Here is a 16,898-nt window from a genome sequence, read left to right on the forward strand (position 1 = left end):
AAGCAAAGCCTCAAGTAGATTTGTGAGGGAGATAGATGTACCCCTTTCTCTAGGTTAGCTTTGAGAACTCTATTTTAATATACGTGTATGTTTTTTTTTTTTTTTTTCTCTTACAGGCCAGACGTCATGTCAGAGATCTCGAGCCAATGCCTTAATTTCCAGCTGGAGACAGAGTGGCTCAAAGGTGGATGCCTCTGCAGCATATCTGTTTGTCCCCTACTGCCTTGAGGTAATTTAGCATGGATGAAGGAAGAAGAAACAAAACTTTCCTGGTTTTGCTGACACCATGCTAAAGGCCCATAGAATTTCAGTCTACGTTCACTGAGTATCCCCTGTGCATTCTTATTAACCTCAAAGAAAAGGGTTAGACAAAAGAAAAAGGGGGCTATGCCCTCCATAAAGCAGAGTTTAAACAGTTCTGAGATGAAGACCAGAAACAGAACGGAACAGCAAGCTCTGTTCCTGCCTGCACTTCCTTCCTACAGGGTGGAACTGGTTAGAACTTACACAGGGCTGAATTTAAAAGGCACAACTTAATTAACTGGCATTTGGGAGACTTTTGCTTTCTGAGCTATGAAATGATGTGAGGATGAGAGGGAGATGGATACGGGTATCCCAAAATGGGGTCCATGATGTTTGAAACATGGTAGTGAGCAGGGTAGAGCCCTGAGATGAGCAAGGAACAGACACTTCAAATCAAGGTTATACCAGAACTTCATTTTAGTGGGCTTTCAGTCTACATACTCTCTCTCAGGGCATGGTTTCAGTCTTATACTAGGTAACCTATATTTTAATATTTCATTTTTCTCGTTAACATGTATTATAATGGACAAATGTGTATATAATAAATATTTTAAACACGCTTTTGGGATATGGATTTCTGAGTGTTGCTGTTAATATTGATTGCTATGCAGTGACATGTAATTGATTTTTCTTAGACAGGAGAATATGCTGTGCTACAGAGATCCTACACAGACATTTGGTGCATAGATCCTGTGTCAGGAGAAGTATTTCAGCGTGGCAGCATAGATTCAGATGGCAATCCTGAGTGTGAGTAATGCTTTACCTGAAGCGTGTTGTGGCAGTAGTAACATCTCAGAATCATAGAATGGCTTGGGTTTGAAGGGACCTTAAAGATCATCTAACACCAATCCCCCTGCCATAGGAAGGGATGTCATCCCCTAGACCAGGTTGCACAGGGCCTCATCCAGCCTGGCCTCGAACACCTCCAGGGATGGGGCATCCACAGCTTCTCTGGGCAGCCTGTGCCAGTGCCTCACCACCGTCTGAGTGAAGAGTTTCCTTCTAACATCTGATCTAAATCTCCCCTCTTTTAGTTTAAAACCATTCCCCCTTGTCCTACCATTATCTGCCTGAGTAAAAAGCAAAATGGAATGATGCACATGAAAACATGGTTGGACTTATGGTTTAACTTTTCAGTGACAAGTGCAAGCACATACCTTTGAAAAGCTAGCTGAAAATAATTACCCTTTACTTTCACAACACCAGAAACAAAGTCTACACAAAGTGATGAGCAAGCTGTTTTCCCTTCTTTTTCATGCCACGAAAATTCTTTGGGCTCATGGATGAGTTTTCAGGGTGATTTCTGAGCTGTAGGAACTGATCCACTTGCAGTAAGGGAGTCAGAGAAGCACAGAATCATTCAGATTGGAAAAGACCTCTGAGATCATCTAGTTCAACCTCTAACCTAGCACTGACAAGCAGTACTGACTTGGTGGTATGAATTAAGTTCTGGGACCTAAATTAATTAATTTTTAAGAACATATGTCTCCCTTCAACTGACAGAGACAGACATTGCTAACGAAAGCATTTAGGAAAACAAGCTCTTGTGCCTAAAGCTAGACTTTGGGGAGCTACTGAGTGAGACAGGTAACTGTTACAGGAAGCCGGGCAGAACTATTTGAAGCCTGAAACAGAATGTGGACATTTTACACAGTCCACAACTGTTCTGTGGAATGTGATTAAATCTATATTATCTTTATATTGCCTTCAAATAAAGACAGAGCACTGTTGAGGTGTCATCAGAGATGGGTCCTCCAAAAGGTTGAAGAATTCCTGCTTATAGAAATTGAGGTGCCCAAATGAAGCTAATGCCCTGGCTCTGCTTTTTCTGAGCAGTACAGGCAGCTCAAGAGCCTGCAGTGCTCACTTCTTCAGATAGGATAACAAGTTTAGATGGTGCCTTGGTCTGACCCAGCAAGTCTGCTGTCTCTTCTTATTGATGGCCTAATGACATGAGTCTGGCAAAGACATGCAGCAGACCTGATGGGGGATAAGTAACTGCACGTTCACTGAGGAATTAACAAGTACATTGGTTCCCTGAATCACCACGCAATTTTAAAAGCTTACTCCAGCACTTGTGGATGAACAAAATTAGTAAATACTAACTTCATTGCAAGCTGGGGTTGAACTTTTTGGATCTTCTTGTGTGTGGATAGTTCCTCAAGCAGGTGACCCTGTCTTTTTTGTTTGTGGGAAACCATAAATATTGCTGGTTTGTGTGATTTTGCATATATATAGGGTTGTGTTCTAAAGGTACTAAACTGGGACGTTCGGACTATTTTAAAATGCTAAATAATTATAGTATTACTATATTTCAAATGACCTTGCTCAAAAATTCTTAATAAACAGAATGCTTATTTTATTTTATTTTGTTTAAATTCAAAACATGAGTTTCTAAGTGACGCACTGTCAAATTTATGGCAAGAAAGGATGTTAATGCAAAATAAATCAATATTGCATCTTGTAGTTTTTCCACCATTTTCTCGGTACAAATTCGTATATCATGCACTTTAGTCTTTACAAAAAAACAAAAAACAAACCAAACCAAAAAACCAAACCAAAAACAAACAAAAAACACGTTTCCTAGTGGAACTAAAATTTCACACATTTCTGTAATGATACGCATTAACTGTGATTTTGTGTCCCCTTATATTTTTATTTTTAGTAGTGCTAAAAGCACTATTGTTGAAGTGTCTAGGACAATTCTGTACTGTAGTACAGAATAGTTTAGAAATTAACTACTATCCTAAACAGAACAGAATCGTCCTAAATTATTACTATAATTCATTTTTTTTCAGATTATCAGTTTGCTGCCTTCTGTTCTGCATCTTGCAATGATTTTCCTCTCTTTAAAGGTCCTAGTTTCTGTAATATGTTGAAGTCCAAAACCAGTTTACGAGAGGCTGGTAAAGGCTACATCCCACAGTGTGAAGGGGACAAGGGGATGTTCTCACCCATGCAGTGCAGCCAGGATGAAGAAAGCTGCTGGTGTGTGTTTGACAATGGAGAAGAGGTGCCTGGGACACGAGTAAGCGGAGGAAGACCTGCATGTGAAAGTGAGTTGATGCTTGAGGCATTTTGCTTCCATGCAAGTTCAGATCTGGAACTAGACTCAGATCCTAACTTTTTCCAGTATTTAGTTGTATTTAAGCTTCTTTGTTCAGACCGTTATATTTTTTGCTGTTAGTATGATTATTTCTATATTATAGCAGATTTCAGACCTATCTGGGCATGATGTCCCATTTTATTCAAGTACTTTGTCATGGAGAAGGAGAAGGATCTAGATCTTTGACATTTCCTTGTTCATAAAATTGGGTAAATCAAAGGGCTGTTAAACTTAGCTAAAAGTACACCTGAACAGTTTGCTGCAAACTTGAACCTGTTCCAGTGTGAGCTGGCTCTGGGATTAAAAGCCATTCAACTGACTAAAATAAAATTTAAAAAATGTATGCTTCTGCCATTCCTACTCTTGGCTAGTGGTCAGAATTGTGAAATGGATGTGCCAAAACACTACATATTCATAGAGTATTTCCTGTGTTATGAGAGCTGCAGAGTACTGGATTTCACTCATGGTTTCCAGTGAGATGTCCAAATGGCAGACATTTGGATAACTTTTATTTCCAATGGTCTTTATATATCTCCCCATCACTGAAGTGAAGCAGAACAAATGAAATTTTCTACAAGGCCATGCTCCAAAGTGCAATGATTAATTGAAACTGAAGATGTAAAAAGAAAACCTTCAAGAGCCAGTGCCTGCAGGACACCACTGTTTCCATAGTTCTTACATTTTTTAAATGACAGCTGTTGGTAGATTTCGGAAAATGAGGCCACATAATAAGAAATTGCTTAGGTTTCTTTTTGTGATTATGCTATATAATGAGCAAAATGTGCATCTCAAGCTGATGGTGTCAGCCTGACAGGCTGTAAAGCATTTTAATCAATTAGATAACTCCTCAGCCAATTTGGAAACAGCCTACAACATCATTTTCTTTGAACTTTCTTGTACGAAGAGACAATTTTGAGGATAGGATTGTTTGAGAAGCCACAACGAGATCACAGGGTTATATCTGCCCCATACAGTGTGGTGTTATGTGGAGGTGCCCAACCAAGCTCCGAAGAAATGAGCTCCAGAGCTAGGGCAGTACAGCCACGTGCAGCTTTCTAGCTCTTCGGAGAAACAGAGTTTATTAGTCCAACAAATGCAGTGCTGCTGCCATCCTGCCTTCAGATTAAGGGCTAGGACTTCTGTGAGACACTGGACTGTGTAGTAGTTATTTACCAATTTGTTTGGACCAGGTGGAGGAAATCAACATGATGCATGGCATTCCGTAGAGCAGACTGACTTCCTGATAAACTCTGAAAGTGAACAGAGAAAAGTGGAAGAGCTTGTAGTATGCCAGAGAAAAGTCAGAATTAATTTTAAATGCGAGTCGTTCATATCTTCTCATCTTCACAAAAGCTCATTTTTTTGGATTTCCTCCTAAATTCCAAAGGATTCTTATGAAATACGATTTAAAGAAGGTGTAGGCGTACACTGTGATAGGGCCCTCAGATGATTTTGCAGTCTGTTTGCACATTTGCTGTTTCTTGGGATCCTGTAATGCTGTAGTTTTCCTAGAGGAAATAGTGACTGAATGATTAACGACATTCATTGTTTAAAAGACTGGACTGAGAGAGAGAGATACCCGCTTCAAAAATGTAGTGGAAACTTGGCTTTATTGGGAAACATTTGTTATTTTGTGCATAGATATACCACTGAAATAATCTTTAATGATTTTTCTGGATTTTGAAAAAGCAGTGGAACTTCTTCATGCTAAACAACTTAGTTACAGGATAAAAATAAAGAAGAAAAAGTTATTTTCCCCTCAGTTTGTCCATCCTCATCCTGGGAACTACTAATAATTGTTCAGAAAAAAGAAAAGGGAGTATTATTTCACTGTCTTGGATATCTTATCAGCAAAAGAAGCTGTTGTGGTGGGAGAATACAATAAACTTCTCCTGCAACATCTGAAGAGACAGCTGTAAACTGCAAGTAATAACTTCAGAGTGCCCAGTGTTTGCAATGAGGTTTTCATTAGATTAATCATTTCCATCAGAGATAGAATCCAAGCTCTTCTAGTTGACAGGCACCAGGGAGCTGATGCCAAGTATCCTAGCAGTCCCCACACGCACCTCCCATCCTCAGGCCCACTTTCCACAGCTCTGAGTGGAGACAGAGAGGAGACAGCCTTTAGAGAAAGTACTTTCCTTTAGGAAATCTTTAGAAACACCTGTGAAAGAAGTGCCAATATTCAACTTGATTCTGGTTCATTCCTGCAGGACCAAGAAATTGAGTCAGAAAGAAAAGAATGAAAAAATGGTGCAGGCTTGATAATGATAATAAGGAAGGTGATAACTGTAGAGGGATAAATGAACAAAATACCAGTTGTCTTGACTGGTTGGTGAGGGATCTGAACTGAAAACTGTGAACTAAACCAGAAAACCATCCATCCCCCATATGTGTTTGGTGGGCTGTCTTTTCTTAGTTTACACACCAGCTCTTACTGAGCCAGGCAGTACAAGACCTAAGCAGCATATGGCTGAGACTGGATTTGCCTTGCTGGGTTTAAAAAAAAAAAAAGTGTTAGAGTAATAAGGAGATCACAGACTGATTAATATTTATTCATTATTAATTTTGAATAAGAAGATAATAGCATTTTCGTGTAATGGATGTAGTTTGCATTGGTCAGGATAAGTATTACTATCTTTTACAAAGATATCCTTTAGTCCCAAAATCTCTGGAGGTTTATTAACACTTCATATTCATAAAGGAAGGATGACAGGTTTCCAACTTTACTAAGAAAAAAAAAAAAAGTAAAAAGACTGGATGTAGAGTCAAGGAGTGAAAAGGAAGAACATAGAGTCCCCATTTACAGAGTTATTACAAAAATAATAGTCCTACAGCAACTAGGGAGGTTGGGACAGATCTGGGCATTGTTGTTTGGAAAATGATCTACATATACAGAAAATAAATGAATTTTAGGATATGAGAACTTTATTTCTTTATATTTATTTTGAATTGAGGTAGTCATTTTTCTTTCTTCATGTTTTGTAGTTCTGGAACTGAGAAGTGTGCGTAAGTATTACTAGATATATTCAGGAAGTAGGTTGGGATCTGGCTAATGTTGAACAAAGCAGTTGGTTTGTACTTGTTAGTAGAAGTTAACAATTATGGTAGTTAGCCTATAGTTTGTTATAGTGGGCTAGCAGGTTTGAAATGACTGTGTTGATACAGAGCGAGTTGATAGGGTAGATTTCGCACTCTAATTCCAAAGCTGTGCATCACAGCTAGGGATCTGCTGGGTCACCAGAAACATCCTGGTGCTATTGAAGGCACCATAATCATGAGTTCTTGATCTTGAAACTCCACTCTAAAGAAAACCGAGATTTTTTTTGGCCCTGCCTGTTTCTACTGGATATCTTTCGTGAATTTTGATGGTAAGAACCCTTCTTATCATTTCCTGCTTAAATCTATTTATAACTGTTTAAAACTTATTTGTTCTTATAAACCATGCATGTATCTTTCTGTACCCAGTGCATTACCCATCAAAATCAGTACAAGTCTTTTCATCGGTATTAGTAAACCAGACCAGGCTGACGTCAAATCAGATCTAAGTTGATATGTGTGAGAAATGCACAGGGTGCTGTCTAGGTTATCTTGGTTGATATGAGGGTTATGAGGACATTTTCCTACAAGTGTTTCACAGTAAGCTGCTAACATATCTATTTCCTCCCCTGCCTAAAGGTCCCCAGTGTGCTCTGCCATTTGGTGCCTCATCTATTCTCAACGGAGCTGTGATTTGCGAAAAGGTATCTGAGCAAACGTCAGGCGTTCAGCAGTGCCGGCTGGTGTGTCGCCAAGGCTTCCGCAGCGCTTACTCCAGCACGTCGTTTCAGTGCGATTTGCTGCAGCATCGATGGGTCTCAGCTGCCCCGCTCTACCAGGCCTGCCAAAGTACGTCTGGGCTGCCACGTGTTGGGAAGGGCACAGAGCAATGTAAATGGGTGTTCAAAAATCCTATCATCATGGAGCTATATTGTGAGTTACAGTGATAGGACACAGTTATATGGGAGTTTCTAAATTAAGGTGCAGTAGATTAGTCCTGTCTTCTGCCATCTTCATCGCTGCCTTTTGACTGGCTATGCCAGGAACAGTCCCGTTTTTCTGTAACAGCATAGTTATAAATAGTTATTCAATCTATATGCAGATTTTCCTTTGCAAGTTAAAAGATGCTGGCACCATGAAGTGATTCTGATGGAAACACTTAGCCCTTGAGGAACAGATGAGCACCAGATGTTTGAATTTGGCAGAACCTGAATGTTTATTTGCATAATCATGTCACTGTTACTTCTGCATCTTTCTGTAGCAGTCTGTTCTTTAGGATTAATCTCTCTGTTAGATGACTTGCAGCATTTTTAAAACCATTTTTCTTTCAATAAAAACAAAACAAAACAAACATCCTTTTAAATCTTGGAAGAATCAGTTGTCTATTCAGAATGCGTGTAATTGAGTTTTAATGTCAGCCTTTTCGATTATTTCAAACAGAGATACGTTCCAATCAATACACCCTATCATAGCACTGCCTAACTTTGAGAAATGCAGGTCTTGATGTCAAGTTTGCAACAGATCTTCATCTCCAGAATGGGCTACACGTGTTTTCTAGAAACTCCTGTATTGACACATCTCTACTCGTACCCAAGGTCTCCTGTTCTCAATGTAAACAATTTTAAACTTTGAATTTCAGATTGAGGCTTTTGTTTGCCCTTAAACATGTTTGGTACGTTTTTGTAATTTTGTAATGTAATGAGGTAATTTTCATGCTTTCCTGTTATGCCCAAATAACTGTTTATAAGGCCAGAGGGGAGTGTGTGGCAACCTAATACAAGCTTCTGTTTAATGCAAGCTAAGAGACTTCCCTCAGCAATTTGTGTTTGAAATAGAGGAGGAAAAAAAAATACATCTGATGGTCATTCAATGAACATCACAGTAATGGAGAATTCACCACACCACTTAGCAATTTGTTCCAATGGATAATTACCCACACTCTTAAAAACCTTATTTCCTGTTCCTTATGTGTACACTTAGAGATTGTGGTTAAGTCAGCTCTTAATTACTCTATGATAAACTAAACAGATAAAGGGCTTTGTACCTTTCAGGAGGAAGCAGGCTTTTGTGTCGTTTGGTCCTCCCTACCACTCTCCTTGGACTTTCTTCAGACTTTTCCACACTCATTTTGGGAGCAAGGGACTGGGAACTGTGCTCCAGCAACCATGCTTGTATGTAATGCCGTGAGGTCTGTAGAGCTAGGGAGTGAGGGAGTGCTCTGCCACTTCTCCAGGCTGCTGGATAAGCTGTGCTGAATCTGAGAGAACAAAGTCTCCAAGACATCTGTGATCAGCATAATTCAGATAAGAAATGTTCACTTTTTTTTTTGTTTTGTTTTGTTTTCTCCTCTCCTCCTGTCTAAGAACTGTTTTGATAAATTTCCATTTTGAGATTGATGACTTCACGGGTCTCTCAATGGTCTGTGTGATTTGAGTCACTCTGGTTTGCTCTCAAAAAATCAGAAAGCCCTTGTTAGTTGTCCATGTCAAAGCCGTTATTCTGCAGTCAAATTTATTCTCTCCCAAAGCTTGATTCCAAGTTAATTTAATAGGCTAGGTTTCTGAAAGCCCATTTGAATTAGTATTAATTGCTGTAACCATTCATTTTCTTTTTAAATAGAAGTCCTGTATCAGCTCTTTCCTGATTTAGGCTGAGAGAAATGAAGGTTGACAGAACAATAATTCCTGTTTTTCTGTTTCTTTTCTGATTATTGGCATAATGCCAGCTTTCATCTAGTTTTCTGGACATTCGTATCTGCCAAGGCTTGTAAAAAGTCATCAAGAGTGGTCAAAATCTTTCCTTATCCTTCTGTGAGTTAGTGCTCCAGTGTAAAATATATCTTTATTATTATATAACTACATAATCTGGACTTTTTCTGTAGCGCACAAAATATTTATCAAGCACTCTTTCTGCTTATTATTCACTGTGAACAACTCCATTGTTTTCACCTAGTAAAGGGGAGATGTTATTGATGAAAGATCAAAATGCAAATCAATGTCATCTTTTCCTCAAAGCAACTTCAAAAGTCAGTTTCTACGTTAAATAGTGAGGCTAATAAATGCCCTTCTATTTATTTTTTAGAGCTCCAATTATTTCAGACAGTCCAAGCTCAAACACACTTTCAACTACTGCTACCTCCTCAGAAGACTTGTAGTTCTGACTACTCTGGATTACTCGAGGCATTCCAGATACTTATTTTAGATGAGTTGAAGGCTCGTGGTTTCTGTCACCTCCAGGTAATTTCAGTTCTTTATCCTTTGTTATTCAATAAATAAATAAATGTTGAGACATAGAGTAGAACTTTGCATCTTTGAAAGAGGGGGAAGAGCTGAAAATACTATGAAATCTCTTATATGGATGACTAGGAAAATAGGATGTTTAGACTCACTGCCCGTGTCGACGGATCAGTTTAATTGTAGCCATAGAAGTCATATCACATCAGCCCAATACTTATTAAAATATGTTTTGATGGAAGTGAACATTCTGACTCTTCTTATAGTGAGTAAATAACCTGCTAAAATTATATTCTTCTAATTCTATTTCTGTTCTTACTGTCCCTTTTGAAAATGTTGCTTTGAGCATAGCACAGTGCAAATGAGCATGGAAAGACATGATTAGAAGGCTCTAAGTTTGACTAACCTTAATTTCATTTAATTTTGAATTCAAGGTAGATGCATTTGGAAATACTGTCTCAGTTCCTGTCTGTGACAATTCCTCTGTCTATGTTGAATGTCTGAGTGCGGACCGCCTGGGAGTGAATGTCACGTGGAGGACTCAGCTGGAAAACATCCCAGCAACTTCTCTCCCTGACTTACATTATATTGGTAAGTTTATCTCTGATGTTTCTGTGAATCAAGCCTGCTTTGCTTCCTAACTGTTTGATTTCCCCCTGTCTGCTCTTGGGAGGCACTAAAAAGGCAGTGCAAATGCTCACTGACAGGGTCTTTCTTTATATCACTGGAGGTGTGTTTCTGAACCTTTGGTGTTATATTTTTCAGGCTGTGACTGCAGTGTGAAAAGCAGATATAATTGAGTATTGCTTTCAGATAGCACTGCCTCTCCCAGCTTCTTTAACTGTCACTGAAAATTACTTTATCTGTCAGCAGCTGAACTGTCCTGGAAGTTAATTTCCAGTGGGCAGATTGTGTTACTTATTTCATTGTACTCAGAGAAGCACAATTCACATATTGCCAAAAAGATAAGTAATTTCTTCAAAATGTGGTTTTCTTGGTTTGGTTCCTTTTCTTTTTCTTTTTATTACATTACCTTTGACACTAAAGAATTACCTTTACCTTGTAAGTCCTAGAGCAAAGATGCAGAGTCCATAGACAGGTAGATCTTCACTGTGGTTTAAAATGAGTTAGCGACAGTGTAAAGAACTTTCAAAAGAGTCGGAATTTCCCTTTAAAATAAAAGAAGTAAAAGACACATCCGAAGTTGAAATGTCCTCTATGCCAGCTTTTCTCTAGTTATACAGCTTTGCAATGATGTTCCCAGCTCTAAATATAAATAACTCTGCTTGCACATGTTCTTCCCTCTAATTTTGAGGCAAGGAGAGTTGTGCCATACAGCCTGATCAGAACCAAGTTCAAAAGTCTTCAGGACCTGAACAGAGTGTGCAGTGGTCATGTGGTTCCTGGCTATAGTGTCTGTTTGTGTTTACTTCCATTCAGTTGTACCAGATCATAAAGAAAACATGGATATTAAGTGGTTTGTAGAAGGTGGATCAAAGTGCAAGTTTTTCTGGGTTTATATAGCAGTTTACTTCTGAAACCATTCTGCATTGAGGACGTTGCATTTTTGACCCTCTCCACACTATAATTTTCCCATAGTATTTAAAATTGCTTTTCAGGGAATGACTGTATGGTTTCAGAAGAGGTAGTATAAGTCTAGTCTGGGGAGATCAGACAACTGTAAACACACTGTCTGTATACTCTTGGCACCATCAACTTCCATTACCTTTTAAAACAGCTTTGGGTCTTTCTGTTTGAGTTATTGTCTGCATCATCATTGGTGTATGTGCGCAATGAGTGAGTACATTTGCTCTCTCAATTGAAAATCTGCATTATTAAAATTGCTTAGATCTTTTCCTAGCTTCTCTATGGATAAAGGATAAATCTTGTGTGTGTGTGTGTGTTTTATTTTCCCCCGTGAAGAAGCTGAGAAAAAATTACTAATTGCTAAACAGAAGCACAGCATGCATGTGTTCCCAATGAAGAACCTTAAATCTAAATAATTCATGACTTCTTCGTTACATTTTTTTTCTCACAGATCTTTTCATGTATTAAATTCTGAGGTTATAGAAATCCCTTCCTGAGGGATCTTATGCTATTTGGCTTGATAGCTTAGACCTCAGTTCTAAAAAAATTGAGGAGGACTTACAGCAATTTCTCTCTTTTCTGTTCAACAAACAAAAATCCTAATGATAATAAAAGTGAACTTTTGCTGGATGAACATAAAGTAAACAGTTTCTATCAGTGAGATTAGAGGAAATCAATCCCTGTCCCTTATACTGCCAAAATTTTAAGCTTTTTTTTTTTTTTCCCCTCTATGTATTCTTTAAAGATTTTTTTTTTTTTGTTCCCTCTCTTTGTTCTGGTCTGCCACTTTCTCATTTGGCCAATATGAACTCTAGGTAACTGTGATCCTTTTCCAGTTAAAATCATTATTTGTTCAAATGGGAGTAAACCTTAAATCAGACTTCTTCCCACTGCACAACAGAGGATGTACCTATGCAGGACATTTCTGTATGAGAAAAGATGTATTGTCATCATGGAAGTCCAAGTCCCTAAAGGTTTACCAGGCTCTGAAGAAATGCTTAGTAAGGACTTCCAATAAATCTAACATGAGACGCTTAGTAGTTTAAAATGCCAAAATGGTGCAGCAAAGTGGGAACAAAACCAGGGAAGCACTGCCATGCTTTACAGCATGCTGAAGGTCCCAGGAAGCTTTTCACGGACTAGAAGCCAGGTCCCATGTCGGCCAGGAAGCGTGGCCAGGCTGGCCAGCCTTGCTGGAAGGGCTGAACCAAGGCAGCTGTGCTGCACCTGGATCGCAGCTCAGGACTTCTCCTTTCCTGGCTCTGGATGATGTGTGTACAATGTCACCAGCTAGTCTGTGGCTGGGATGTCTGGCATGGTGCTGGATTGCTCTCTCCTGAGAACAATTCCAAGACTTACCTGTCTGCTTGCTGCGTATGAACACGTTTACTGTAGTTAAACACTTGTTTATATATTGTGCCTGCAATGGACACCATATAGACATAGACATATAATAGGACCCTCACAGGAGGGTCACGTTTAGTGATAGTCTTAAGAATATTTTAACACAGGGAAATATTCTTAACTAAAGGAACTTCATTTCCTTCAGTGAGTTCTTTCTGGCTTGACTCTTTGCTTCTTTCCTACACATGAATTCCCTCCAGCTGTCATTTCTAGGTTATTTTTGCTTTTTTTACAGCTAGTTACTAGAAAATTCAGAGGGGTATTTGCTTGAATAAAAGGCTAATCTACGTATTCCTGCTTCCACTTACGAGACAATTTCTGGTAAAACCTTTGCAAATAGTTACAGGTTATGTGGTAATCTCCAATTACTTCCTCAGGAGCTAAGTATCGTTTTGGCCTGGGGTTGAACAAAATAGAATGCTCTTTTGTTGATTGTATTATGTACCAGTGCAGCAGAAGGATAAGTTGCTTAAAGCTGAAGGAAACAGAGAACAGAGAACATGAGGACACAGATGTCTGCTTTTACACAAGGTCTGTTCGCTTCTTTAGCCCATAAGTGTAAAAGCCTCAAGTTCCTCCTTTGCCAAGAGGGAAACAACACCTGCATGACAGCAAGCAGCTACAGACCAACATTCAGACAGAGAGGGCACCTGCACTGTCAGTGCTAAAAGTCTGGAATGATCTTTCAGAAAAAGCACGGTAGGGCTGTGGTCTGTTCAGCACAGGCTGGTGGGCAGCACTGCATAGTCAGAGCCTGGTACCTAGCTGTGAAATTCTGTCCTCGCTCTGAGAAGTGAGAAGCTGCCCACGGGCTTCAGAGCAAAGTTGGGAAACTTGCCACGTGAGAGCGCAGCAGTATGCTCATCTATTTGCCTTGGACACATCAGTCACAGCATAAATAAGCTTTGTGCAGTGTGCGAGGTGTAACATTCCTCGCATTCTCTTTACGTATTTAACATCCTCCCTGTGAAAATTCAACATCCAAGGTCATCGGTGTGCTTGCAAAACCCAAAGTACGTAGAGTGTAGGGCTTCCCATTTGCTGGGTTACTGGGCTGTACGTCACCTGTAGCTACAGGAGGTCCTCAGAAACCATACAACGTTTAGTTCTATGCTATAAAGTCTGCAGGGATAAACGGAACATGATAACAAACAAAATCCTCTGGGAATACTGTTTCTTGTAGCATTTCTTGTGCAGCCAAACTGGGGAATTTGCTCTTTCTCTAATGCTGGAAACTGTCCTGGAGCAAATCATCAGAGAGAGAAGCTGCCTAGGCAGCTGGGGACATAGAAAGTAGGAAAGGTCCTCACTATTTTCCAGCTTTAAACACCAGCTTCAGCAACTGTGGATAGTTGGGTATGTTGAATTTCAGTAGTGTCACAGAAGCTGGTTATTATGTTATTACAGATGCTTCAAAACCAAATATATAAAATGCTAAACAAGAAGTCAGTGATACACACTGAAACAACAGGAACAAATCTGAATATCAGACAATCCATCTGCTAAGTGTTTTTAACACAAAAATCATATTTTGTTCTTCAATGCTTTAATTTTTGAATTTGCTATTTTTTGTTTGCACCCATAGCTGGGGAGTTGGACTTAAATGTTCTTTTAAGGTCCCTTCCAATCCAAACCATTCCATGATTCTATAAGCCTGTCGAAGTTCAAGAAGCATTTGGACAATGCTCTCAATGGCTTGATTTTTGTGTGGTCCTGTGTGGAGTCAGGAGTTGGACTCGATGATCCTCATGGGTCCCATGAATCCATGAACTTGGGATATTCTGTGATTCTACGATTGTTTCTTTAGCACCCTCCACATATGCTAAGATTAGTAGTTTAATCTCATAGACACTATACAGATTCGTTCTCATCCATTGTTTGTTAACATGCTTGTATTTTGTATTTGTATTCACCTATGTTTTTAATTTAAACTTCACCAGTCTTTATGTTGTTGTCCATTTCCCTATTAGGAATCTCACATTATTTTGCTGTATTATTTCTCCCTTTAGAAAAAGCAATTGTTGGAGAAAATCTCATTGGAGCATTTATTAAAGAGATTGAGGATGGTGGATTTCAGCTGTATTTGGACTCCAAGCAATTCCTAGCAGATTCATTCACTGATTTTCCTCGGGATGAAGAATTTGATCTGTCCCCGAGTGTGCAGCTAGGATGTAGAAGTGGTTTTCGAAGAACTTCAACTCCTGGGAAAACCACCCCAAATGCACGAGGATGTGGTATGCCTCACTTTAGCTTTCCCTTCTTTGATGATGTTAGGAATCAATATAAAGTTAGAAAATGATCAGCGAACTTATGTTTATGTTTAATAGGTGGAAGGCATAAAGCATCTATGTGAGTGAAAAATCTGAGGAGAGATGGGAATTACTGCTTTGCTTTCTGTTCAGTCTTTGCATTGCAGATGGCAATGACATTGAATGGAAGGTTTCACAAACACTTCTTGGGATTTTTTAGACCTGTCTGGTGTTAGAAGGTCTGTCTCTATTGTACATGATACTTGATAAGAAGATTCTGCAAAGATAATGTAGTTAGTACGTTGTATGATGTTACATTACCCAGGGTAGAAACCTAGTTACGAAAGTGTCAAAAGTCCTGAGATTGTCAGTTCTTGGGCCAAGTTTGAGCCAGCTCACATGGAAGCTTTCTCCGTGCTGGCCAACACCCAGACCTGATTTAAATTCTGCCCTCTTTTCATCATCTTTCCTTCTGTTTAGTCTGCTTCCCTGGAATGGGCTGTCTTTCTGTCAACATCCTGCTTGGGGCTGCCAAGCCTGCCTCTTCACAGGATCCCTGGGGCTGTGCCTGGCACTGCTGCGTACAGGTCATGCTGCCAAAAAGTCTTTGCTTTGACAGACCCACTCTTACTTCCATCTACATCAACCCCCTTATATTGCAACCCTGGTTGTCCTTGTTGGCCCAATGAGCCTCCAGTGATTCTGTGCATTTCTGATGTCAGTTTGAGATATATTAATTATGTCTGGGGCACAGAAGAGGGATGTGCCAGTTCTACATGTAAGAGCAACAGGTATGGGATAAGTTTTCCCAAACAGGGAGTATTTTCAGATAGGTGAACCTTCAACACTAATCAGTTAGAGATCCCAAGGAAAACTCAAAGCACCTGAAAAGAATTTAGCTCTTTGCCTGGTACAGTGGTTCTCTTCAAGTTAGGAGAGCTTTCAGATGCTCAGCTGGTTACAACAGTGAAAATAAATGATTTTCAACTGCTGTCATCAAAGGATCTGAATAATAATGAAAAGAGGAAAGACCTATTCTCTGGCTTAAAAGTATTTCTGCAAACTTAAAACCAACTGTGTTAAGTGCTGGCAGCAATTTAGGGAAACTCAGCTTGAGTTTATCCATGTTTGTAGATTTTGCGGATATGTACATTCATGTACATATCAATGCAGCTAACAGAAAGTGAGCATAAAAACAACTGATATGCTTTCAAACTCCAGTGCAATTGTTGTGGCTGCAATGCTGATGTACCCAAAGTGAAATTACCACTTTGTGCATAAGCCTGTCTGCTTTCCACCAAAAACTTTGTTTGAAGGATCCTGTGTTGGGAGGAAAAGGGTTACAGAGGAGAACCATCATGTAGGAGATCTTATTTTCAAAGCTCAGTGGCACCTTTCTTCAGCTGTAATTTTTATTATTACCTTGTAGGAATGATCTCAGAGAGAACAGCATAAAAAAAAAGTGACAGTGTTATTTTTTCCTACAGAAAATACCACTGAAAATATCTTCCCTTGGTTTCACCATCATATTGTTCTGTTTAACATTATTAAAAGTGAAATAATAGTACCTTATGACTCTAACTTGGTAGCTGGAATACGAACAAGTTGGATTTTTTTTTATTTTTTTTTTTTTTAATTCCCAAACAAGTCATCACTCTTGATTCTTATAGGTTAAAAAGGAGAAGGAGAGAAATGTAATAGTGCAGTGAAGCATTGAAGGTCTTACCTTGCTAACAGCAGGGATATTGGCAAACTTTCTTCTTTGCTATTAAAAATATGTTGTGACTTGAATCCTGACAGAAGATGCTGAGATGGAAACCCCCTAGTCTAAGAACTTGTCTGTGCTCAGCCTCTCTGCCTTTTCTGTTTCCCTTAGGAGAATGAGTACGATATGTGTTGTGGGTTCAGCTGTACGATTTCTGAGGTGCCTTCTAGGTCCATTGATAGTCCATAGGAGAATGAGTAATTCTGTGGAGT

At 39.3% G+C, this 16,898-nt stretch overlaps 1 protein-coding gene across 1 annotated transcript in view; it reads left to right on the forward strand.

The window, feature by feature from the left end:
• Window positions 1-16,898, forward strand: part of TG (thyroglobulin) — a 156,901-nt gene that overhangs the window by 20,910 nt on the left and 119,093 nt on the right. Inside the window, exons 14-20 of the mRNA XM_048049740.2 lie at window positions 117-229; window positions 939-1,050; window positions 3,159-3,359; window positions 7,088-7,297; window positions 9,530-9,684; window positions 10,116-10,272; window positions 14,682-14,906. Of these exons, the coding sequence (XP_047905697.2) occupies window positions 117-229; window positions 939-1,050; window positions 3,159-3,359; window positions 7,088-7,297; window positions 9,530-9,684; window positions 10,116-10,272; window positions 14,682-14,906 (1,173 nt within the window). The remainder of the gene's footprint in view (window positions 1-116; window positions 230-938; window positions 1,051-3,158; window positions 3,360-7,087; window positions 7,298-9,529; window positions 9,685-10,115; window positions 10,273-14,681; window positions 14,907-16,898) is intronic.

The sequence above is a fragment of the Anser cygnoides genome, chromosome 2 (genome assembly GCF_040182565.1).
Source record: "Anser cygnoides isolate HZ-2024a breed goose chromosome 2, Taihu_goose_T2T_genome, whole genome shotgun sequence".
Lineage (NCBI taxonomy): Eukaryota > Metazoa > Chordata > Aves > Anseriformes > Anatidae > Anser > Anser cygnoides.